At 37.4% G+C, this 16,627-nt stretch overlaps 1 protein-coding gene across 50 annotated transcripts in view; it reads left to right on the forward strand.

The window, feature by feature from the left end:
* Positions 1-16,627, forward strand: part of ank2a (ankyrin 2a, neuronal) — a 131,158-nt gene that overhangs the window by 89,997 nt on the left and 24,534 nt on the right. For 23 of the 50 annotated variants that reach the window (XM_087236796.1, XM_087236832.1, XM_087236802.1 and 20 more), the window contains 12 exons: positions 66-101; positions 1,130-1,354; positions 5,760-5,858; positions 6,266-6,420; positions 8,380-8,591; positions 10,018-10,210; positions 10,314-10,410; positions 12,610-12,838; positions 13,894-14,019; positions 14,133-14,255; positions 16,355-16,387; positions 16,486-16,507. In XM_087236796.1, the coding sequence (XP_087092922.1) occupies positions 66-101; positions 1,130-1,354; positions 5,760-5,858; positions 6,266-6,420; positions 8,380-8,591; positions 10,018-10,210; positions 10,314-10,410; positions 12,610-12,838; positions 13,894-14,019; positions 14,133-14,255; positions 16,355-16,387; positions 16,486-16,507 (1,550 nt within the window). The remainder of the gene's footprint in view (positions 1-65; positions 102-1,129; positions 1,355-5,759; positions 5,859-6,265; positions 6,421-8,379; positions 8,592-10,017; positions 10,211-10,313; positions 10,411-12,609; positions 12,839-13,893; positions 14,020-14,132; positions 14,256-16,354; positions 16,388-16,485; positions 16,508-16,627) is intronic. The other 27 variants (XM_087236804.1, XM_087236818.1, XM_087236839.1 and 24 more) reach the window with 3 other exon arrangements.

A 16,627-nucleotide genomic window follows, 5' to 3' on the forward strand; every position in this document is an offset into this window, starting at 1 on the left:
ATCTCCCTGAATCACTCGGTGTCTCTCTCTGCTCTTCGTGATTGTGTGTTTTGTCCGTCTTTTAGCCAGTCTACCCCATGCCTTGACCATGACAACAGCAGGTGATCCTCCACTACTCTTGCTTGAGTCCCATTGCTTTCCATATTCACAATACATTATTGCATGTTAAAATGAGCATTTTTGTGCTTATTCAAATTTTAATATGCATGTTTTGATAAACTCAGTGAGTCATGTCTCAGTATTCATAGAAAACCTGTGAATAATATGCAATATTATTCAGTACTTCTCACATGGGTGGTATGAAACTGGACACACTGCGTTTCTCAACTCCTACGCAATTTATTTTCCCAGTACCTCTCTAGCATGTTCATTCTATATTATCTAATCTCCCCAGATAACTGATCTTTTTCAAAGTCTTTCTTTATGAACTTCATTTTTTTATGGACACTATATAACTAAACATTAAAGCAACACTTAACAATAACATTATTATACAACGCATCTGGAAAGTTTTTATACTGTAGCGTTTTTTTTTTTTCTTCATGTCACAGCTTCATTCCAAAATGGATTAAATTCGTTTATTTCCTTAAAATTCTACACACAATACCCCATAATGACAACGTGAAAAAGATTTTTTGAAATTGTTGCAAATTTACTAAAAATAAAAACTCTGAAAAAAAAACATGTACGTATTCACAGCCTTTGCTCAATACTTTGTTGATGCACCTTTGGCAGCAATTAAAGCCTCAAGTCTTTTTGAATATGATGCCACACTAAAACAATTTACACAAAAACCACATGAACATCACATGCGCTTCAAAACATGTGAAACACACTTGGAACACATGTGAAACGCCTGTGAAACACACATGAAGCATTTGCTTTTAGTACATTTTCATGTAAAGAAGAAAAATCACATTTCTTCCACAAGAAAATGTTCCAAAACATGTGTGTTCCAAATGTGTTCCCTGTATGATTTTAACGTGATTTTCTGGGTGCTTTTAAGGGAAAAGCTGTGGTTAAGCTGTAAGTTTTAGAAACAATCATTTACACACTATTTCAGTATTCAAATTCACTGTATTGTTGGTGATGTTTAGCTCTGTCACTTGCTTTGTTTCTACATAAACAGCTTCCTGGTCAGTTTTATGGTGGATGCTCGTGGTGGAGCCATGCGTGGCTGTCGTCACAATGGACTACGCATTATTGTTCCACCTAGAAAGTGTTCAGCTCCTACACGAGTCACGTGTCGCCTGGTGAAGAGGCACAGACTGGCCTCTATGCCCCCAATGGTGGAAGGAGAGGGGCTTGCTGGCAAAATCATTGAAGTTGGTCCCACCGGAGCACAGTTTCTTGGGTAAGAAGTAGTGGAAAGTTTGAAACAAAAAAATTATGCTTTATCACTATGAACATTTTTGTGTGTGTAAGACGCTGTTAAATGTTCTCTCTTTTGTGGTGTCGACTGACAGACCAGATGAGTGTCAATGTTTGATGTGTCCTAACCAGAAGCGATGTTGCAGTGTTTACCGTGACAGTTAATTTGTTTGTTAATGCTGAAACAGCATGCAAGGTTAACCCTTGAGATTAAGTGAATGGAAAACAAGACATTAGTTTCTTACTTAGTATTTTGTCTTGTTTTCCAGTACAAATATATAAAGAGTAAAAATAATAATTCAAATTTTCAATTATTATTATTATTATATAGCTGGTGGTTCATTCTGCTGTGGCCACCCCTGATTAATAAAGAGACTAAGCCGAAAAGAAAATGAATAATGAATTATTATATAAATGTATTTACATACATTTTTAACAGTCTTTATGTAAAAAAATATTCTATTGTAAGTTTCTAATGTTAATTGTGTAATTTTGTTATGCAAATGGAATTTTCATTTATTATTTTCTACTTAGATTTAATGTTTTTATTTTTTACTTTTCATTTTAATAGTTTGAAAGAAAAAGGTACTTACTTCAAAATAATTTTGTTGATTTACATAAAGTTGAAATAACATAAAATAACCCAGTTCAATCACAATGAATAGTTCACCCAAAAATTAAAATTTACTCACTATTTGTTCATTCTCAAGTTGTCACGGGTGTAGGGTGGGGAAAGGAGTGAGGACTCAAGTGCAGGGAAACTGATGTTTTTTTATTAATAATAAAATAAAAAGCAAAACCAACAACACTGAGGGAAAAAAAACATTAACAAAAAGGCAAAAACAAACTAGACTGGGCTGGCAGGAAAGAGTAGGGCTTGGACAAGACTGGACACAACAGGACAAGGTGATTAACGTTGACAAACTGGCACAGGACAGCAGACATGAGGAGACTATAAGCAGAAATAATTACCAAACAATTAAACAAACAAACAGGTGAACTGAATAAACTAATAATGGGTTAACAAGGAGGATGGGATCGGACAATAGACAGGAGCACATGACACAAGGAAACAGCACAAGATATATGCTCACGTAAAAACAGGACTAGAATTCGCAGCCAATGAGAGAACCCATTAACCGTGTATTCACATGAAACACGACACTAAAGCACGCAGCCACAGTAGCTATGTTTCCAAAAATGCGAATGAAATTTTCTGTGGTAGGAGAAGCGGCGTAAATCTTTTCTTCATCTAATAAACGACTTGAGCCTCAGAAGACAATCCTGACATGCAGTGAACACGCGATGGCGTTTGAAGGTGTCAGACACGGAGCACAGACACTCTTAATTCTGGAGGTCAATAATAATATAATAACAATAATACTTAAATGGTAAGGCATTTTAAAATGACCAAATCAACAATTCAGATGGTTTACAGTGTGCTCTGCCTGCTGGTTTGTCTATTCACATACATTTTGATCATCACATGATCTCTTATAACAAAATCACATGACCTTTTTTAATGTGCATACTGGAATTTGTGGGGTAAAAGTGTTTCCCTCATAGTTTTTGCGCATCTTTTCTTATGGAATAAAAAATTTATCCTACTCAGTTATGTGCATATGTTTTTTATGCGCATTTGCAAAAAAAATAGGTGGATGGAAACATAGCTAATGTAAACACCAGGCCACATGCCTAAACAACACCAACACAAACAGATCGTAATATATGGGTACACGACAAATAAAACACCTACCGTGCACTCACACATGCATCAAGCATGTTTCATCCCAGCACCAACTAAAACCAAAATCAACTAGACTGAGGGCGTACTCACACTATGGACATTTGCCTTGAACCAAAAGCATGCTTGTCCCTCTCCTGTCTCCTCCGACGGCCCGCACTCACATTACATTCGGGCCTGGCCATCGATAATGTTGTGTTCAGTAAGCGCTTTCGCTCAGCACAGTGGAGATTTCTTCAGTTATATCGTTTAAGTCATTTGATATGCAGTGACACGCAGTAAAAATATTTCGCCTAACAGATCAGCCTCTGCTGATGCTCATAAACAATTATAAAGTCCTCCTGCTGCAGGAATTAGGAAGTTTGCTGAAGGTGCAACTGTTGTGCAGTGAGGGGTTTGCATCTTTAATAAACTACGACAGTTTGCGTTCATTGAACAGTAAGAATCCATATGAAACAGTCCCTTAAAAATCACGTCTTGCTTTCAGTTTCGGGCTCAGGCACCTTTTGCACTCACACACAAATGTACTGCGCCAAAGCCCAAGTGAACCGCACACCTCTTCGAACCGGGCCAGGGCTGGCCAAAGTGAACTGTGCTTGAGCCCGATTCAGAGCACTTACACTTCTGAAACAATCCGGGAAACGGGCCTGGGCACAGTTCGGATAGCAGAGTGTAAGTAGGCCCTTATACGCTGAAGATAAAACAGCAAGCTGCAAACAAAACAAACACAAACACCAGGAAGAAAGTGCGCATCTTAAGCATGCCCAGACCTTAAACAGAACCGCTCACAGCCCACGCGCAACCAAGACGGCGCTCATTCAAAAGATGAAGACAGACAGGAAATATGAGTGCTCGACTCAAGAAAACTCAAACCAAGCACAACATACTAGACAAGACAAGACTAATGTCTGGACTCTGCCACCAAAACAAGAATTAACAAGACTGTAGAGGCAGAATTCTGACACAAGCGTTTATAAACCTTTATGAGTTACTTTCTTTTGTTGAAAACTAAAGACGATATTATGAAGAAAGCTGAAACCTGCAACTATTGATTTCCGTAAACAAATAGTATGCAAGTCAATGGTTACAAGTTTCCAGCTTTCTTCAAAATATCTTCTTTTGTGTTCAACAGAAGAAGAAAAAAAGTTTTGTAACTAGTGAAGGGTGATTAAATGATAACAGAATTTTCATTATTTGTTGAACTATTCCTTTTAAGTACCAGAAGTAACACTTTTTTCAAACTGTTAATTTTTTTCAGCTTCATTTCCATTAACAAAATGTTTATAGTTAGTTTTGCAGTCCTGGGGCCTCATGTATCAACGCTGCGTACGCACAAAAACTTTGCGTACGCCAGGTTTCACGCTCAGAATCGCTCACGTTTGGATTTACTAACAATGAACTGAACGTGGGAATTTGCGCAGGTTCACGGCAGCTTTCTGGCAGGCGTACGCACATTTTTTGTGCGTGTCTGTTTTATTTCCATTGGCGACTCCTAGAGGCAGTTGTGTTAAATTCTTCTCTACAAAGTGTCTGATCCTTGCAATGGCAGCTGTATGAGACGGGTTCATATAGTAGGTATGTAAGATTTCCATACCATACAGTTGACCAGCTAAACATTAAAGCACAATTTGCAGCGGTCGCCTGTTTTCCCAATGTAATCTGAGCTATCTACTGCACGCACATTGCTATAAAGACACTATCTGAAGATGAATTTGCATGCGTGAATCAGAAACATTTCCATTCAATAAATGTGCAAATAAAATATGATGCACAAACTTATTAATGATTCCTACTTGTCTTTCTCGTGATAAATAGTGGGCAAAATCTGATATGTAGCGGGAAAAAAAGAAGAAAGAATTCATCAGACGCTGGATTCGAACCGAGTTTGTGCTCGAACGTGTCGGTATATGATCATATGCTTCTTATGAGGTGCGCCACTGAGACTGCTAAGAGTACTGCAACAGTTTACAGATATAAACCACACTATTTCTTTTGTAAATGCACTCAGTGCGATGTTCAGACCCAACTGTGTTAACCGTATCAGCTAAACTCTCCCACTCTATTTTTTTCTTTTGTTGTTAATTCCGGAGAACAAACTTGCAAATAACACCGCTTTTCTCCGTTCTACCTCCGAAAGCAGCACCTCCAATTCACATTCTGTTCAAAGTTTCTCTTTTTGTTTGATTTTGCCGTTGCTTTTTCGTTGGGTTTTTCCATTAGCATAGTCATTAGCATATTCATACGGGGGAGGAGGCAGGGAGGGGTTTTGCGCTCGTGCATGTTGCGCTCAGTTTCACGTTCATTCGGATGTACAAAAGAATATGCGTGAGATTCGGCGTACGCAGTGTTTCATACATCTGAAATTTTTTCTGCGTGCGCACATTTACAGCTTTGTGCGTACGCAATGTTTTAGTAAGATTTCCACGCAAGTCTTCGTACATGAGGCCCCTGGTGTAATGTGGAAAAACCCTGAAAAATATCGCAACTGGTTAGGACAAAAACTCATGTAAGAGCTTTAAGTGTTCATCAGGCATAGTTAGGAAACTTGTCATCTCTAGTTTGGAGGAACACAATGTTCCTCTGAAGTCAATGGGGTTCACAGTGTGCCTTGTGTGTGTGTTTTTAATGGCTGCGATCGGAACAGTAAACTGCACCTCCCAACAGCCCCTCCTCCTCTAAATGAGGGTGAAAGTCTTGTCAGCAGAATTCTGCAGTTGGGTCCACCCGGCACCAAATTCCTCGGGTAGGACAGATCCTGACGCCAAAAATCTACTGGATACAACCCCCCCCCCTCCCTAATTATTTTATATACATCTCCATCTCCAAGATCTTCCTTTTATTTTGTCTTATTTTTCAATCTTTGTTTTTGGAAGTTTTAAGGTGTTTATGAATTTACCTTTCCCCCTTTTTGCCTTTTTGATATCATTTGATTTTAATCTTTAAACTGTCTTCACTTGCTTAATGTATGCTGTGTGTTGCATTATCCATTGTTTTGTTTGTTCTCTTTTTATATCATGTCGCATGCCACATTTTTCTGTTTTTATGTCCTCAGTATACGTAATATCTATTTCAGACCAACAACCCTCATTTTGAATCGCATACAAATGTAAAGAGGTGTACTTGGCTGAAGTAGTGCCCCATATTTTCCAGGCCTGTAATAGTGGAGATCCCGCACTTCGCTGCATTGCGTGGGACAGAGAGAGAGTTAGTGATTCTGCGGAGTGAGACGGGAGAGAGCTGGAGGGAACATCACTGTGAGCATACAGAAGAAGAGCTCAATCAGATACTCAATGGCATGGATGAGGGTGAGTAAGTCCTGAAGGCACACAGAAACAACACACACTCAGGTTAAGCTCAGCCAGTTGCACTACAATGCTCTTTCCCCACCATTTGATGAGATGATGTTTCTAGTCAATTAAGAGACAATGCTTCTGTGCCATTGAAGACTTTTTACGGTAATCCGTGTTTGAGGTGTATCCGCTTGAATGGGACATCACACAAAGCGGCTTCCGGGTCCAAGCACTCTATCAAACTGTATAGGGAGACTCATGAAATGGAAATAATAAACGTTTACAAAGGGATGTAATACTTTCGAAAATCACGATCACAATATATATGTCCATGCCTAATATCCGATGGCCAGAAAGCCCAGAGATTGTTGTGTACACTTTGTCTTTATATGCAATTCACTTTAATGTGTGATATGAATAAAAAGTGATAATAAACGGATATTTTCTCAATTTAAATGACTAGCGGCTTGGACTTGGATACAGTATTACATATGTCACCAACACGCACCACTTAACAAGCGGATTTTGGTAAGGGAAGCCTATCACATGTTATGAAGGACTTCTAGGCCTCCTGGATATGAAATATAAAGAAGATCGATGTAAGTGTAGATCAGATTGCATGTAAAAATGAAGAGTTACATAAGTTTCTTTTAGCGAAAGAAGTGAAATTCACCGTCAATCTGGTTAAATTTATAAAGCTGTGTGAATGTTTTACAAACTTTTTTGCCAAAGATTTAGCTTTTTTTATGAAACCTATCTGCATTTAAGAGTTGATATGAACAGATAAAAATCAAATAAAATGTGTCAGTTTCTTATTTTTATATATAATTTGGTCATATGTTCAAAGTAGAAAATATTCTGAGGGCCATCAAATTTAGCAGAAAAAAACACGGGTGGGGAAAGAGTTATAAAATAAGTATTTTATGCTCACCAACACTGCATGTGTTTGATAGAAAATAGTCAAAAAATATGAAGTAAAAGAGAAATTTATTTTATTCTAGTAATTGCAAGCCTGAATTTTCCGCCTTGTCTCTGGATCCTTCAGAAATACAATATTATAATGATTTGTTGTAAACACTTTCAAGATTTGATATATATTATTTTTCTTTCAGAATTGTTTGAATTGTAAACTTGAAAGAAAGAAATCTTCTGTAGCAGTATAAATGTATACAAATATGAATAAATATTTTACTATGATTTTCGGAAAAAAGAAGTGTCAAAGAAAGTTTGGTGTCCTGTTGGACCGTATAACAGATCTGTGAAAAGTGTAGATTTTTTTATTGTATTGTGAGATGTTCTCACAGAAATATAACCACAATTTATATACACTTACTTGAATAGAAACAAAATCTGATTTAATACATCTCTTAAAGTGCCCTTATTTTAAAGGTTTCTCACTTTTCTCTTATAATAGGTTTACATGCTCCCAAGAGGCAGTGGTTAGCACTATCGCCTCATAGCAAAAAAGTTGCTGGTTCGAGTCCCGGCTGGGCCAGTTGACATTTCTGTGTGGAGTTTGCATGTTCTCCCCATGATTAAATAGGTTTCCTCCAGGTGCTCCAGTTTCCCCCCACAACCCAAATATGAATTGGATTAACTAAATTGGCCGTAGTGTATGAGTGTGTGTGTGTGAATGGGAGAGTGTATGTATGTTTCCCGGTACTGGGCTGTGGCAAGCAGGGCATTCGCTGCATAAAACATATGCTGGAATAGTTGGCGGTTCATTCCGCTGTGGCGACCCTTGAGAAATCAGGCACAAAGCCAAAGAGAAATGAATGAATGCTCCCAAGATCAAAAAAACATTTTTATTTTCTCATAATATGCAATTTAAATCACCTTAAATCTTAAAGAACCTCAGTTGTTTTGTTTTGTTCGTTTGAAGTGGTGCTTTAAATACTTGAAATCTCCCTTGAAAAAAAAACATGTTTTTTATATATTGGTATATGGTAATGATATTTGTAATTTTACTCCCAGAATTGGACCCTCCTGAGGAGCTGGAGAAAAAGCGAATCTGCCGCCTCATCACACGGGATTTCCCACAGTACTTTGCAGTGGTGTCGCGTATTAAGCAGGACAGTCATCTGATTGGTCCAGAGGGAGGGGTGTTGAGCAGCACACTTGTTCCACAGGTCCAGGCTGTGTTCCCAGAGGGAGCACTCACTAAACGCATACGTGTGGGGCTACAGGTAATCCACTCAGATTTTTTCCAACACGGTTTTAAACATAATAGTTTCAATAACTCATTTCTAATTACCGATTTATTTTATCTTTGCCATGATGACAGTACATATTTACTAGATATTGTCTACATACTAGTATTCAGCTTAAAGTGCAATAATTATTATTAATAATTATTATTAATTATAATTAAGGATTATAAATTATTAATTATTTTGACCATAAAATGTTTTTTAAAAATTCAAAACTTATTTTATTCTAGCTGAAATAAAACAAATAAGAGTTTCTCCAGAAGAAAAGAGATTGATAGGAAATACTGTGAAAAAATCCTTGCTCTGTTAAACATCTTTGAGAATTTTTTTTTTTTTAATTACAGGAGGTCTAATAATTTTGACTTCAAATGTATATGTCAAATCGTGTAATGTTAAATAATGCAATTTTTTTTCTTAAAGTGACACGGTCATTAAATGGCAACTGAACATTAAAATAAATCAGGTTTATTTACTGCTCTTTAAACTATTTGACTTTAATAATCTTTGGAAAAATAATACAATTAAAAAAGTGTGATAAGATTTATGCTATCATTTTTTTGTAATCTAAATAGTTTATTCTCATTTCATTTTTTTTCTTATTGTTTTTAATGCGTCTTTTCAATGCTAATTATTTACTGTCTCCATTAAATCCTTTTAGTAGATTTTTTTTATGAGAAAGAGAATTTGCGTAGGCAGAAGTTGTTGGTAAATCTGGCCCCTGCTGGCTTTCTTATGACTGATTCAGTTGAGATTTGGAAGTTTATTAATGTAGCAGCAATTTTACAGTGCTTAGCATACAGTACACCCTCTAAAATCTCTTTTAAATTAATTTTTTTAATAGGAAGCTATTCAATATTAGTGTATATTTGTGCATATACATTAGATTAGTCAGTACTGAAGCCAAATATATGATGACAGTCCAAAATATAGTTCACCCAAGTGTATATATTAGAGAAAAATATTAAATACAAACAAAAAAAAAAGAGGAAAAATCAAAAGAAGCAAAAAAAATTGTAATTTAGTTCATTTTTTTTGCAATATTTTGCTTGAATTCAATTGTATTATCCTTTCATTTCTAAATATGTTTGGGGGCTAAAATATTATTTTAATAAATATATCTGTTAAATAAATCTGTTTAGTTTAAATGCACCAAAATACATTGCCTATATTCACTGAGAAATAGATAACAATATTCATTTTTAAATTAGGGTGTACTCAATTATGCTGAGCACTGTATGTATGTAAAGGCAAACAAATATTATGCTGAGAAAGTAAGACTAAGGTGGCATTTTATTTTAAAGTCTTGTTCATTGGTTCTCATTCATAGTGAAAATGTAAAGAAAATATTCAGATTTTTTGGGTAAAAAAGATCAAGTTTTTATCACTTGCATTTTTCTGTTAGGCCCAGCCAATCGGTGAGGACCTGGTCAGAAAGATCCTGGGTAACAAAGCTACATTTAGTCCAATTGTTACACTGGAGCCCAGAAGACGCAAGTTCCACAAGCCCATCACCATGACTATTCCTGTCCCTAAAAGCCCAACCAGTGACGGGACCAACAGTACACCCACTCTACGACTGCTATGTAGCATTACTGGTATGTGAGAATAAAGTGTAGGAGTTTATCTAACAGGAAAAAAACGTTGCATAAGTAAGCCATTAAAAGGTGTGAATGGCTCTAAGATTTGTATTTTTTACAGGTGGGACGACTCCAGCACAGTGGGAGGACATAACTGGATCCACACCACTAACATTCATCAACCAGTGTGTTTCTTTTACCACCAATGTGTCAGCAAGGTGAGTTCGTCACAGTGGCAGTCTGTTGACAGGTTTCCCTTGGAAAATAATTTAACAGAACACTCCTCTCTATTGGAAATAAACTTATTTTACAACTCACACAAAGCCAAACAGTTCAGTTTTACCATTTTTGAATCCATTTAGCTGATCCCTGAGTCTGAACATTACAATGGGTAGATCACAGCAGCCTGACATATGCAAAAGACTTAAAAACTTAAAATTGAACACAAACATTTAAAACACAAAAGAAGAAATTTAGAAGAAAACTGGATACCTATAACCACTGGCATTCATTGTATGTAAAAACACTGCAGTGTTTGGGTGTTCTGTGGGTGTTTTGTGTTTGTCTGAAGTAATTAGTCTACCATAATGTGTATATTCCTTACAAAGTATGAAGCTGATCGGTCAGCCCTTGACCCCGTGACTCGCGGTTTTCAACTGGTGCGCCTGGAAAATGCTAGCCAGGTGCCTTCATTGGAAGTGAAAGACGTGATATGTGAACGGCCCCATAAGTAGCTACGCTACTCTTTACATTCAGAAAATACCTTCACTCCCGTTAAAAAATCCCAATTAAGACTGTTTAAACTGCATTTAATGTATTTATTTTTACCAAAAATCAAGGTTTCTGCCTGTATTTCCACTTGAAGAAGCAAAAACTCGACAGCAACCATTTCAGCTTGAGTTCTCCAGCAATTTAAAAGAACATGCTTATTAACTGACATGACAGCAGAACATTTTATTTAAAAAGAAGATTTTTTTTCCTAAAGTCTATATTTGTAATGTATATAACGCAATTACTTTGACTTTAATTACTGTAATCAAATTACACACATTTAAAATGTAATTTGCTACATTACTGCGCTCCCTAAAAATGTAATCAGAATACAGTAACGTGCTACACCTAACTCTGCTAGGAACTATACTCCCATTCAAGAGAAATAATCAAGAAACTTTGCTGTCATACCAAGGTTGCAGCAGTCCCAATGATGTTATGCAGTGTTGTAACCTTGTTACTTATTTTAAGGTGCAGCATAAAATCATTGCACCTGCTGCAACCATGGTTAGGCAGCAAAGTTCCCTATTTATTACACCAGAATGAGTATAGAGAGAGTATAGTTCTTAGCCATATTAGCCTAGAAAATAGCAGCTTTCCATTATCCATCTGTATTAGTACACAGTGTAAATAATTATCAAGCTATAAATGGAAAAAACGGTAACACTTTACAACAAGCACATGAATAATGATGTATTATATGTAAACTAAACATTACTTTATTATGAATTAATGAGTTAAGCCATGCGCCAATCATAAACTAACTTTAACTACAACATGAGTTTAGGTGTGAGTAAAGGCTACCTTAATTACTTTGTTTCTACATGTTGTTAATTAACATATTAATTAACATTTAAGTTTAAGTTAAATGTAACTTTACTTGGAGGGTACATCATCATTAACTCATCCTTAAGTACTCATAAACTCCTGTACTTAAACTGTTCATGTTGATGTTGACAGAACACATTTTTATTGTTATTCAGTGTTATTCAGACGGATGTCCACAAGGAGTTCATTAGTAATTAAGAATGTTTTGATGATGGTGTGCCCCTCCTAGTAAAGTCATGATATAATTATACATTAACATATCATGAGTTCATGATGGTTAAATTAAGCATAAACTAATGTGGTAATTAATAAATTATTTAACAAACAAGCATGTACTAACAAGTAATTAAGATAGCCGTCATACGCATATAAACTCATGTGACTCATGTTGTAGTAAAAGATTAAGTTTATGATTAGCGCATGCATTAACTCATCATTAGTTCATAATAAAGTAATGTTTAGTTTACATATTAACATATTATTATTCATGTACTATTATTGTATAGTGTTACCGAAAAAACAATCAAAACTCTTTTGGTCTAATTTGATTCAATGATTTATGCTAAGCTAAGCTCAAAGTATGCTAATGGTCTAATGCAATTCAATGATTTATGCTAAGCTAAAAGTATGCTAATGGTCTAATCTGATTCGATGACTTATGCTAAGCTAAGCTAAAAGTGCTCCCACCACACCAAGAGATTGAATGAATGGATTCAAAAATGGTAAAACTCAACAGTTTACTTCTAGGTGATTAGTAAAACGAGCCTTTTTCCAAACAAAGTGGACATTTCCTTTAATAATATATCTTTTTTTCTCAGGTTTTGGCTAATAGACTGCCGTCAGTGTCAGGAGTCTGTGAACTTTTCCAGTCAGTTGTATCGTGAGATCATTTGTGTTCCTTATATGGCCAAGTTTGTTATCTTCGCCAAGACATTGGATCCCATCGAAGCCAGACTCCGCTGCTTCTGTATGACTGATGACAAGATGGACAAGACTCTGGAGCAGCAGGAGAATTTTACTGAGGTGGCCCGTAGTCGAGATGTTGAGGTAAATGTGGTTTAGCTAGTCTTTTCATTGCGAAATGAAAAAAAATAACCTGTTCAGCTAGCAGCTAGCTCTCTGCAACTCTCACATTCAATTCAATTCAATTCAGCTTTATTTGTATAGCCCTTTTACAATGTAGATTGTGTCAAAGCAGCTTCACATAAATGGTCATAGTAACTGGAACAGTGTGGTTCTGTAACTGTAACAGTGTGGTTCAGGTTTTAGTGTTTAAGTTCAGTTCAGTTCAGTTTAGCTCAGTTCAGTGTGATTTAATCATTACTGAGAGTTCAAACACTGAAGAGCCAATTGGTCTCCACATGGTCGCCCACTGAAGCTAAGCAGGGTTGTGCCTGGTCAGTACCTGAATGGGAGACCACATGGGAAAGCTAGGTTGCTGCTGGAAGTGGTGTTAGTGAGGCCAGCAGGGGCCGCCCAACCTGCGGTCTGTGTGGGTCCTAATGCCCCAGTATAGTTACGGGGACGTTTTGGATGAGACGTTAAACCGAGGTCCTGAGTCTCTGTGGTCATTAATAATCCCAGGATGTCCTTCGAAAGAGTAGGGCAAGGGTGGCCAACCCTCTTCCTGGAGAGCCACTTTCCTGCAGATTTTAGTTGCAACCCATATCAAACACACCTGCCTGTAATTATCACGTGGTGTTCAGGTCCTAATTAATTGGTTCAGGTGTGTTTGATATGGGTAGCAACTGAAATCTGCAGGAAGGTGGCTCTCCAGGAACAGGGTTGGCCACCCCTGGAGTAGGGGTTTAACCCCAACACCCTGGCCAAATCTCTCACTGGCCTTTGTCCATCATGGCCTCCTAACCATCCCCATATGATAATTGGCTTAATCACTCTGTCTCTTCTCCACCAATCAGCTGGTGTGTGGTGTGCGGTCTGGCATAAAATGGCTGCCGTCACATCATCCAGGTGGATGCTGCACACTGGTGGTGGATGAGGAGATTCCCCCCTATGTGTAAAGCGCTTTGAGAGCCCAAAAAGTGCTATATAAATGTAAGAAATTAATTAATTAATTAATTGTTCAATATTTATTTTTACAGGTACTAGAGGGAAAGCCAATCTTTGCAGACTGCTTCGGCAATCTGGTCCCACTGACTAAAAGTGGACAGCACCACATGTTTAGTTTTTATGCCTTTAAGGAAAACCGTCTTTCTCTCTTTATCAAAGTAAGCGATTGTCATTTGTAATTCTAATTATATTAGATAAATGTGGAGAAAAACACAATGAGTTATAGTTTATTTATTGTCATGAAACAATATATTGCTGGTTGTTTTAACAGATTCGCGACAGCACTCAAGAACCGTGTGGTAGATTGTCTTTTACAAAAGAGCCAAGAACATATCGAACTCTTAATCACAATGCAATATGCAATCTGAACATCTGCCTACCTGTCTACTCAAAGGTAAGTGCAAAACACTCAACTAATGTTAACTCACAGCTACACACTGTATACTATGCAAATGCATACACAAACACATCAAAAGCCAATAGCTTTTATTTGGGGGCCGTTCGCACCGAACGCGCATTTATGATCCAAAAACACAAAGTGCACGTACTGCCTTTTTTGTTGACAAGAAAAGAACGACTGAATCAGCTGGATACAGTGCGAGAGTGTTGCTGTTGATATTAATATCATTTTAATAATTAATAATATTGTGATATTGATGATTTGTAAAGTCGTACTGTACAACTGTGGATGACCCAAAAAAGCAACCACAAGTCTCTCCTACATCTTCAAAAGTCTTCGTTGTTGTCCTGACAACACAAACACTGCAGGCACCACAACGAAAACCCCACCTCTGCTTTCCTTTGAATGTAGAATGAAAAAGACGAGAGTGACGTAACACTCTTTATCTGCTCAGAGTTGACTTTTTTTCAACTGAGAGCGCTCAGCATGCAATGGTAAAAAGTGAGGCACAGCAGGAGGTTAAAACACCAGGCGTGCTGGGTGCAATAGCAGCGTGCAAAACGCTTGCGGCCTTTAGTAAACTATTTAAAAGAGGTGGCACTCAATGCATAAACTGCGTTCCTTGTGATCTGCCCCTTAAAGGGCCATGAAACCCTTCCTGTTTTCCTCCCCAGCACTCCCACCTAAACAGAGCTGGACTCACCCACTTGCCTGACTTTTTTCACACCTCTAGTTTGAAACAAGCGCTGATTTTCACAGAGGCAAAACAACACACAGACACAGAGGAGAAAGACAGTGATTATGGCCCCGTTTACACTAGTGCGTATTAGTTTTAAAACGGCGTTTTAGAATGAAAACGATCCGCGTCCACACTCGCGTTTTACCCAGCGTTTCTGAACTGCTCTCCGTCCACACCAAAACGCTGAAAACGCACATCACGTGACCACACACACACACTTTGGCAATCGCTGGAGCCCATCTACCCAGATGAGAGCTCTGCTAGTCGGACTTCTCATCAAGCATCTCCCGCTGGATCTAATCTCACTATATTTATTAAACGGGATATTTCATTCATCTTGTTGTCTTTATCTAACGACATATTCCCTGACTTTGGTCACTGGAATCTATTACTTGTTCTCAGGTAACGTGTTTTGGCTGAGCGCAAAGATAAGTTAATGATTAATGTAAGCACGTAGCCTACATTCTGTATATTGACTGATCGCTTGCCTTTATTTCCTATAATGTATAAACTTATTGTATGTTATACTTTTAAAATGGCCATTATCGATTATTAAAACTGATATTCAGCAAAAGAGAGGGTGTGTTTCGTATTTTCACTGAAATTGAAAGGAGGCAGTTGTTATCGGCTCCGTTTTGTTATAAATATGCACACAGTGAAGATGATGCTCATGCAGCACGACGCCTCAACATTTCTGCTGTCTGTTTAGTTGTTAATATTAAAATAAAAATAGGCAGTTCCTTATATCAAGTTTACATTTTATTGTTGAGAAAGTGAAACAACGTAGCCAAGGTGATGTGAATGAAGTTATAAAGTACACTGTTCCCTGTGAAGATTGACGCGTGTCCTCGGTATGTTTTCCATATCAAACTGAGAAGAAGAGATGCAGCCTTGATCAAACTTGCGAAGTCTGAACTTACACGGAGAAGATTCAGGACTGAACTGTGTGTGGGCTACTTAATATTGAGGAAAAGCCCCAATCAGAGAGGTGAATGTCTGCAGCCCCGCCTCCGTTTTTAGATGTCTCCGTCTTTCCCCATCCACACTGAGACGGAGCAGCAGCGTTTTAGAATGAAAACGGCCTCTCCAGCGTTTTCGAAACGCTCCGTTTTCGGCGCTCGAGAACTCCGGCGTAGTGTGGACGGAGGCGTAACCGTAGCAAAACTTATGCGTTTTCAAACTAAAACGCATTAGTGTAAACGGGGCCTATGTTTACCCGGACAATTTTAACTGCAGTTTTGCACTTTCACTTTCATTCAGGAACATTTCATGCATGCCCCCCATGACAAACCAGACATTGGATTGTATTTAGTTAAGCCAAATTTAAACTGACAGTTGTATTTTTACTCTTAAGGATTCTGATTCAGACCAAGATGCAGATGAGGAGGTAAATACCAATTTTACACACACACACACACAAAACGTTTTCATTGCAAAAATGCTAGTGCTATTAACGTTCTTTGTTTTAATGCATTTTCTTTATAGAGTGAGAAGACACATGAGAAATGTAAGCACTATTCAAGTCAATTATTTAAAATATTTATAATCTAACATTATGTGTAACGTCTTGTAACTGTAGGTTACCATTTTATTAGTTCACTGTATTGTAGAAAGCATATTAACAAGT

The sequence above is a fragment of the Danio rerio genome, chromosome 1 (genome assembly GCF_052040795.2).
Source record: "Danio rerio strain M-AB ecotype USA chromosome 1, GRCz13ab, whole genome shotgun sequence".
Classification (NCBI taxonomy): domain Eukaryota; kingdom Metazoa; phylum Chordata; class Actinopteri; order Cypriniformes; family Danionidae; genus Danio; species Danio rerio.